At 37.4% G+C, this 9,422-nt stretch overlaps 1 protein-coding gene across 1 annotated transcript; it reads left to right on the forward strand.

The window, feature by feature from the left end:
- The first annotated feature begins 630 nt into the window (after positions 1-630).
- LOC149839226 (uncharacterized) lies at positions 631-3,761 on the forward strand. The gene is made up of 3 exons (XM_090004037.1): positions 631-957; positions 1,157-1,286; positions 2,677-3,761. Exons 1-3 carry the CDS (start codon positions 825-827, stop codon positions 3,656-3,658), a joined length of 1,245 nt encoding a protein of 414 aa, XP_089860163.1. The 5' UTR covers positions 631-824; the 3' UTR covers positions 3,659-3,761.
- The last annotated feature ends 5,661 nt before the right edge of the window (positions 3,762-9,422 follow it).

The following is a 9,422-nucleotide window of genomic DNA, read 5'->3' on the forward strand; positions in this document are numbered from 1 at the left end:
ACATTGTTTGTTTAATGAAAAACATGTTTTGGATCATGTTATTGCAACGTGTAATAAGGATTTTTTAAAGTATGAAAAATCAACATCTCATAATGTCCCAAAATTTGATGACTTAAAAAACTAATGATTTTATTTTCAAAATATGCAATCCAGGTACGATTCTTAACAAACAAACTATGCTTAACACATCCAATGAGAGAGAGAGAGAGAATACTGAATATTTCCTGGAGGGTAGATGGACTAATAAAAACAAATCAATGGGTCAACGTGGACAGCAAATGAGGTGCAATGACATTGCACTGTTTACTATGCTTACTATGCTGCTGCACCTGATCGCCCTTCCATCTTTCATTGGGGCTCCACATCTAACAGGCTGTACCCCGAGATGGATGGCCGTCAGGTGCAGCGGTACACTCAAGGTGTACGATGTGATTGCACCACATCCTCCGCAGTTAAGAGGGGACCCTTCACATCAACGTGGGAGTATGTAAATCCCGTTTCGTACTTGTTGCGGTGAAGTCGCCACGCCAAGGGTGTTCCCCATTCCCCTCTCTGGCGCCGTGGCTCCTCCTCCGCCTATACCATCCCCTTTATTTCATGACTTCCCTCGCATTCCCCCCCTTTATTACTCTCCTCACACTCTCCCACTTTCTCTCACTTACAACACTTTTGCTTCCCCCTTCTCTCTCTCCCACTCTTCATGCAATACGTACAAAACCCCATATTACTAACTAGTTATTACATCTCTCTCTCTCTCTCTCTCTCTCTCTCTCTCTCTCTATATATATATATATATATATATATATATATATATATATAGTTAGATGGGAAGAGCACCTTGCTGCGAGAAAGTTGGTTTGAAGAAAGGGAGATGGACGGCTGAAGAAGATGAGATCTTGACAAAATATATTCAGGCAAATGGGGAAGGATCATGGAGAACATTGCCCAAGAATGCAGGTTAGACGCTACACTTTTGGTAGTCAAGCTTTACTTGTTTACTGTCTTTTTTTTATTGGTGTCAGTTTTTCATTGAGAATCTGTGCTTTCATTGAGAATCATTGAAGTGTTAGTTTTTTTAGTTTCTACTTGGAAACTAATTAATTAAGATTAAATTCCTTTTGTGCTGAAATGTTTGACCTTTTATGTTGTGTTGAAGGATTATTGAGATGTGGGAAGAGTTGCAGACTCAGATGGATCAACTATCTTAGATCGGATTTGAAGAGAGGAAACATTTCTCCAGAGGAAGATGAAATCATTATCAAGCTACATGGATCATTGGGTAACAGGTACTAGTATGCATTTTTATCACAACACTTCCTGGTCTGTGTTTTAGTTGACCAATTTCCTTGGCCTGGACCAACTGGAGGCTGTCATGAACTCAGCCTGGTTCGAGTTGCATAGTGTTTGGTGCAACACCTGACTGTAGTGCTAAGGACACCAACCTGGATGGAGACAAGAATGGGGTTGCTCTGGGATTACTTCTTGCTCTAGTGTCTGTAATTAGTGTTTAGAACTGTTTTTGGTTTAAAGCAAGAGAGTTGGATCTACTAATGAGTTATGTCCTTGCTCTACCTCACCGATTGATAGAGAATGTCTGTTTTTACCAGTGAGCTGAGCTCTGGGAAGGTCGCCAAACAGCAACCACACACACACACACACACACACACACACTTGGTAGGTGTTCTTTTGGGTATGTCCCTGTACACACCCATCTTGGATCCAATACAATGGTTGGATGGTCAAAAGAATCTAATAGATGTGATTTGCATGATTCGTTTAGTCAAGCAACAAATCTTGGATTATGTGATCACAACGTTCATGTAAGAAGCATATACATACATATTTTTTTGGGTAACCAGATCAACGGTTCACAATGTATCAAAATTTCAAAGTAAAAAATCATAATTTTAAAAGAATATGATTAAACGTGTGATCCCCCAGCAAAAAATCCACGTCAAACACATGGATGTGGTATTAGATTGAGCGGGAGAGAGATTGTTGATCTGAGTGCGTGCAATTGGTGCACGCCATAACCGGCGTTTTTGTGTGTGTGTGTGTATACGCATAAACTTGGCGTATTTTTGAAAGATAAGGTCCTCAGGACGAGACAATGACTTCTTATTTTACGACATAGAATAAACTTTAGGACCAAACAAAACGACCTAAGGGTGGAGCCTTGCAGTCAAGGTTCGACTCTCATGGGCGTCACACCCCTCTGTGCAAGCCAACGCCTAGCATAGGCCCCCTGGGGCAGGAGTCCTAGCCTCAGAGTTTTATGCTGCCTGCAGGTATGACAGGCTGAGCCAGCACGACCAGGTCTTCATGCCATGTGCGGTTTCTTCTCTAAAAAAAAATGTGCTCATGCTAAAAAGAAAAATTGGGTAAATTGTATTACAAAATGAAAAGAGTGTAGATCTAAGCAGAATGTCGATTAGATGTTGTGGGTCTTTTCCTTTGCTTTTTGGATACTTTAAAATCGTTTTTGTTTCCTTTTACTTTTCATCTACTCGACACATCACGTATGACACTTTTATACCTACTGGCCACTACTACAGAGGTTCCTTTTTCTTTTGGAAATGAACTGTATAGGTTAGATTTAATAGAGTTTTTTTAATTTAAATACAAGTAAAGGGTGATGTAATTTGAAGTATTGATTTGATATCTTGGGTTGTGTAGGTGGTCTTTGATAGCAGGGCATTTACCAGGCAGGACTGATAATGAGATCAAGAATTACTGGAACTCTCACTTGAGCAGAAAGATTCACAGCTTTAGGAGAGGGGCCCATGGGTACCCTCTCATCATTGACACCGGAAAATTTGTTGGTGGTAATTATAAGAGGAAAGGTACCAAGAATAGCAGCCTAAAGAACTCAAGTGATGAGGCCAGGAAGCAGAGGGGTGAGAAAGGTGGCATAATAGGAAAGACCATACGTGTGAAAGAGAAAATAATGGAGAGAGATTCAGCCATAGGTCCCAATAAAAAGAGAACATTCAAGGGCGGGCTAGAAAGTGAAGGAAGTTGTGGGATCATGTGTGGCACTGAGGAGAGAGAATGTGGGTCTTTTATAAATGAAGGGAGAGAGGGTGAGGTCGCTGGTTTGCACCAAGAGAGAGAAAGTGTGGCACTGGGTGTGGAACAAGAGATAGAAACTGGGTTTTTCAGAAATGATGAAGGGAGAGAATTGGAGATATTGGGTTTAGATCAAGAGAGAGAAAATGGGGTACTGGGTGTGCAACAAGAGAGAGAAACTGGGTTTTTGACAAGTGAAGGGAGAGATGATGTATTGGGTTTAAATCAAGAGGGAGGGAGTTGGTTACTGGGTGTGCAACAAGAGAGAGAAAGTGGGGAGTTGAGTGTTGGTCATGAGAGAGAAAGTGTTGAATTTGGTGTTGGTCAAGAGGGAGGTGGGGTTGGTAGCAAGACAAAAGGTAACCTGAGCCCTCCTTTGGAGTGGTTCAGTGAGGAGGTTGAGAAGTTCAGTGTGGAGGGTTTGGGGGAGAAATTGGGGATAGAAAGTGGGGAAATGCTCTCATGGCTGTGGGAGTGGGAGGGTGAGGGTGGGAAAGAGGGCCTTCAGGAGGTCATGGAGTTTGAACAACAGGAGTTTGCAGCATGGCTTTTTGCACCAGAGGAGGATCACGTGGGAAAGCCACTATAGTCATCATTAGTTGTTGCTCCTTGTGTTTTAGAGTTTCATGTTTGGATGCTACAGCTCTCTCTCTTTCTCTCTCTCTCTCTCTCTCTCTCTGCTGTGAGCCCCATCATGACAAGAAACATGCATGTAAACCAAGTTTCACTTGAAAATTCCATTAAGGATGATATATTGACTGGAATGGCATTTCATGACTTAACTTTTCATTCAATCTACCAAATAGAGATCGCAGTAAGAGTAAAGTTATCCATGAGTTACATACAATAAAATTGGTAAACTGTCCCTATTGCACAATAAAATATGCGACATACACCTTTTTCAAACCAAAAATGATATTTTATATGGACGTCTCTGTTTAGCTGTCTTAGTGAAAAGATGGGACATTAAATGTCATTGAAAAACATGATACTCTTTTGGACCATCTGGCAAAAGGTGTCTCTAAATGAATATTTCCTCTATAAATCAGTAATGGCTTGTTGACAAAATGATATTTGTGAAAAACAAACTGGGTTAGACAGATCCCTGCCAGTTCTACATCAAAAGAGTGAATTACAAGGCCGGAGAAAACCAGTCTAAGGTTTTTCCTTCCAGAAGAAATAAGATCCAACGACTCCAAGCTTTTCGAGTTGCACTGGGATGAAGATTCAATCCTTTGAAATCCAAACACATCGAAAATCATCAAAGGGCTGAAGAAACCTAATTATATTCCAATCCACCTAGAATTGCATGATGGTGTTATGGATCCACTTATCACTCTTCTGAAAATAATTCAACCCCACCACCATGGGGGTCGCCCGTGTGGCCAGCAGAGTGGTTATAAGGGTGCTGAGATGAAGGCACCAGATCAAACCCTGCTGGCGCACGGGTGTGTCCATAGCTTTTAGAGGTGGGCCACCTAAGGCAGGGTGGTTATGGGGCACCACCTGGGGTTTTCCTCGCTTGGGCGAGGGTTCTTCGTCATCAAAAATAAAAAAATAATTCAACCCCAAGTCACCATATGGCTGCTCAACTGGTGGGTCGGGTCGGTCCAAGGTTGATCCTAATCCTTCCTTTCATATATATGCACCCATATGTAATACATGGAGGCATAGTTCTGTGTTGGGGGTAGAAAACTTATAAAGTGTTCTGCCCTTTTAAGAGATGGGGAGGGGGAGCCCCACTCCACCCCCCCTCTTTAATAGGGGGCCTCCCTCTTTTTACAGGGGCAGCCTCTACGTGTCTCCCCCTAGTTGGGCAGAAGACTTATATACGTGTTCTGCTCTCGAACATTAGATCTGCTCACTAATATATGTGCTAAAAAAACATGTTTAAATGGATATTATTTGGGCGTTGTCTTTGGTTGTTTACATTATTACCTTACTGATATCTTCTACATGGCGCCACAAAATGGAGTTTTCAAGCATTACAGTGGTTGTAGACAGTTGTTTTTATGTTTCCCTCAACTATTTGATTCACTCAGCATCAATCTATCATCGATGCAAATTTCTGTATGATGTCTGTTCTTTTAATGAAATGTTTTCCCTTACCCTTAAACAAAAAAGTATAAAAGCAGAAGTGCGTACATTTATTTCTTTCACAAAAAAGAAGAAGAAATGCGTACATTTATGAAAAAAAAAAGTTTGTCCTTCATAACTTTTTTTTAAGATGGCATGATGCTGCAATTAATATTCATAAAATATTAAAGTTGTTGTGTTTATTGTATTTTTTATAAAAATGTTACACCTGGCAGACTTCCCTACTCAAATGGTGCAGACTCCCACCAGTTATACAAGGTACCATTGGGTTTTGAACTTGCAACGTCCCAACGCAAAGTGAGCCTGCACTAACAACTCCTACCAATAAGAAGAAAACACGCTCTTACTCATGCAACTTTTCAAATAAAGATCTCTCTCTCTGTCTTATGTGTTATATTTAGTAGCTGTTGTTTTTTATTTAATCATTCTAATGGAGAAAAGAATCTACTTAAGAATAGGGATCACTACAAACCTCCCCAAGATTATAAATTAAACCCTGTTGGCAAGCCTAGTGGTCAAGTTATGATATGATCCTAATGGGAATCGAACCCAAAAGCACATATATAAATGAATGATCGCAATTCGATCTAACCACATGACTCCGAAGTGGGAATTTATTCATTTGCAAAAACACCAAAAAAACAAATAAACTCATGCCTGACATGTTGGTGACCTATGAGTGAGAACTCTAACTAGTATATACTTTTGAAAGTGAAACATAATTTTCATCTAAGAATCTAATGAAAATAAATTGATTTACTTATTGTTACAATTATAATTTGTGCACAAGATTGAGATAATCTATGGTTGGGTTGGCATTAACTTAATTTGCTAGCACATTTATGCTTTAGAGAGAGAGAGAGAAAACGACTTGGTCTCTTAGAAATGATGCTATAGTCATTACTTGACTTATATGGAGACACATGGATTTGTTCCACTCGTACACATCGTTCTTGATCTGATGTCTATCCTCTCTAGATGATTATTTTGCCACCAACAAACTATAAAATTGATTGTCCATTTATCAATAAATAAGTTGCTATTGATAATCACAATTAAGTACATGCATGGTTAGTTAAATTTGATTCAATACATCATTTACTGAAAACAAAATATGATTGATGATGACACTTGATGGCCAAAGTCGTGCAAAATATTGGTCTACCAAGAGCCAAGTAAATTAACTTATAATTTATGGTCAATCATGCTATAGATCTAGCTTAATTTTACCAATGAGTTGTTGACAGATGGACACATACTTATATGGAAGAGTTGATGTTCAAAAACTTTTGTATGACCAATACTAATGTTTTTTTTTCAGAGTTTTCATCGTAATTATGATAATGCATTATTGCTGGTAGTTCACTAGCTAATATTACGCCTATGTATAAGCAAGTGAATAATTCTCGCTCTCTCTCTCTCAAAAAAAAAGCAAGTGAATAAATAGCATAAATTTTAGAGTAATGATCAATGTCCAGCATCAACTTTTCCAGCACTTTCATATCTAATATTAAAGTTAATATCATCATTTAGCCAAAATAATCATGCTCCGTTTAAGAACCTGCCCTAAGCATTGGGAAACCTACTTCTGAAATATGGAAAAGTCGTTTTCCTTCAGTGGGAAGTATGTTTTCTCTTTGTTTCTCAAATCGATTCTCAGTCACTTATTGTTTTCCTCACTTATTTCACTTGCTACTTGCTTACCCTATATTTAAAAATAATAATTCTTTTATAACAAGATTGCACGTTGGTTTTATATCGTTTACACTTGTATTCATGTCATTTCTTGTCCTCTTTTACTCGCACTTCATATTGCTTTCGATATATTTATTTTTTATTTTTTATGCGCTTGCATAAATACTTTACAACCGTATCCTGCTTCCTACTTCATACTACTTTTTAACACTCGCTTGCTTCTCGTATCTATTTTGTTTCTTGGTAATGGTTGGTGACTTGGGTGCACTAACTCATGCTTGACATGATTTTCCTTCTTGGGAGGAAAAATAAAATTAATTGAAATAAAAAGAAAATTTTATTGAAAATCGAATTAAGTTAAAAAATTAAATTTCACAATTTAGTATTTTTCTTTATAGTCAAGCTAGTGGATACCCCCTCGGGATTAGAACCCAAAGAACCCTCTCTCTCTCTCTCTATTTATTAGTTGTTCATTTTCATTTAATCATTGACAATAACACCCAATAAATAAATAAATAAAACTATGCTGACCCATAACTGACCTAGTATTTTTCTTTATAGTCAAGCTAGTGGATACCCCCTCGGGATTCGAACCCAAGACCTCTCTCTCTTTATTTATTAGTTGTTCATTTTCATTTAATCATTTACAATAACACCCAATAAATAAATAAAACTATGCTGACCTATAACTGACCTGAGGGTGAGCACACCAACTACTATATACTGGAAAGAGATAACACAAATTTTGATGTAGGAATTTATTGAAGATAAATTGAATGACTTATTGGGACAACTATAATATGTGTACGAGATTGAGGACACATAATTAGGTTGACATTAACATAATTTGCTAGCATATTTCTTCGTTAGAGAGAACATTAGTGTCTCACAATGATTGGTATGGCAATTACTTGACCTCTATGGTGACACATGGACTCGTTTGAGCCCATACAAATATTTGCCCTACTTGGACAATCATTTTCCCACAATGGACAAGCAGCTACACAAACTAATTGATGGTACCTTGTCCCTTTCTTGTCTCTAAATGTGTTATTAGTGAATATCACAATTAAGTATATGGATAGTTAAATCTGACACATCATTTGGTGAAAATTACATGTGATTAATGATCACTTAAGGGTCAAACTCATACAAGATATTTGTCTATCAAGAGCCTACTAGACTCATTCATTGGAAACAACAAGAGCCCATTAAACTAATTAATAAAAAAATGCGCTTATTAAAATAATTTATAATTTATAATCAATCACACTTTACCTTAAATTTCACAATTAAGTTGCTAGTTGGAGACATACACTTTTTTATATGGAAAGAAGTTATGTTGATTTTTTTTGTATCCTTTTTTTTTTGTCAGAATGATCATATAGTTATGCTAATACATATTGCTAATAGTCCAATAGCTAAAATTGTGCATGTGTAAAAGCAAGTGAAGAGATAACATAAATTTTAGAGAAATGATCAATTAATGTTCACTTCAGCTTTGCAAGCATGTTAGTGTCGAATATTAAAGCTAATAACATCATTGAGCCAAAATAATCATGTGGATTGATTTATGAACCAGGCCTTTCACACAAGTATCAAAGGTTTATTGTGAGATAGTTATCTCTTAAGTGACCTAGGTGCACTAAATCATGTTTGACATGATTTTCCTTCTTATGAGACGAGAACTTTAATAATTGAATGAGACGAGAACTTTAATGAAATTTAAGTTGAAAACATAAAACCAAATAATTCAATATTTAGATTTGTAATAGTCAAGCTAAGGGATAGCTACCTAGGATTTGAACCTGAGATCCCTCTCTCTCTATATATACATGTTACATTTATTTGGTCATTTTGTAATAAAATTTAAAAATGAATATAGATATTAAAAATCTACAAAAAGGATTTTTAAAATGATTTTATTTAGAAAAGATTTCTTTAGAAATTTGTCTTCATTAGAAAAAATTATAGGATCCCTGTTGGTATGAGGCAAAGCCATTCCCCACCAAATAACAGGGTGTAACTTTGTCAAGCTGAGTTTTTTCTTGAAAAACACTTTTCTCAGCTATTCTAACAGAATTTTTGCAACACCTGTGAAAGAGATAGAGAGGCCTTTGGTGGTGGGACCCATCCAGGGGCGTAGCTAGGATTCATGTGAGGGGGGGGGGGGGGCAAACAGGGGTGTAGGAAAAAATTTTTATTTGTGTGATAGTCGGGGGAATTTTTTTTGAGATAAAATAAAAAATGGCTACAATTATTAATAAAAATCTATTTCATATGGACAAATCAAACTATTTTCTGCAGTCAGGGCCGGGCTAGGACTGGACTGGGCTACAAAAATGGATAAAAATCTATTTCATATGGAATCAGGGCTGGGCTAGGACTGAGCTTTAAAAAAAAAACAAAAAAAAATAACTGTTTTGGGAAGCAGAACTGGGCTACAGCCCAGTCCTGCCCCCCCTAGCTACGCCCTTGGACCCACCAAGGATCGAAGACAGACAAAGAGAGGATCTATAAATTAATAAACGTAAATAACAAAAAATTTAACTAAAAAAAAA

The sequence above is a fragment of the Nuphar pumila genome, chromosome 4, assembly GCF_984573655.1.
Source record: "Nuphar pumila chromosome 4, dmNupPumi1.hap1.1, whole genome shotgun sequence".
Lineage (NCBI taxonomy): Eukaryota > Viridiplantae > Streptophyta > Magnoliopsida > Nymphaeales > Nymphaeaceae > Nuphar > Nuphar pumila.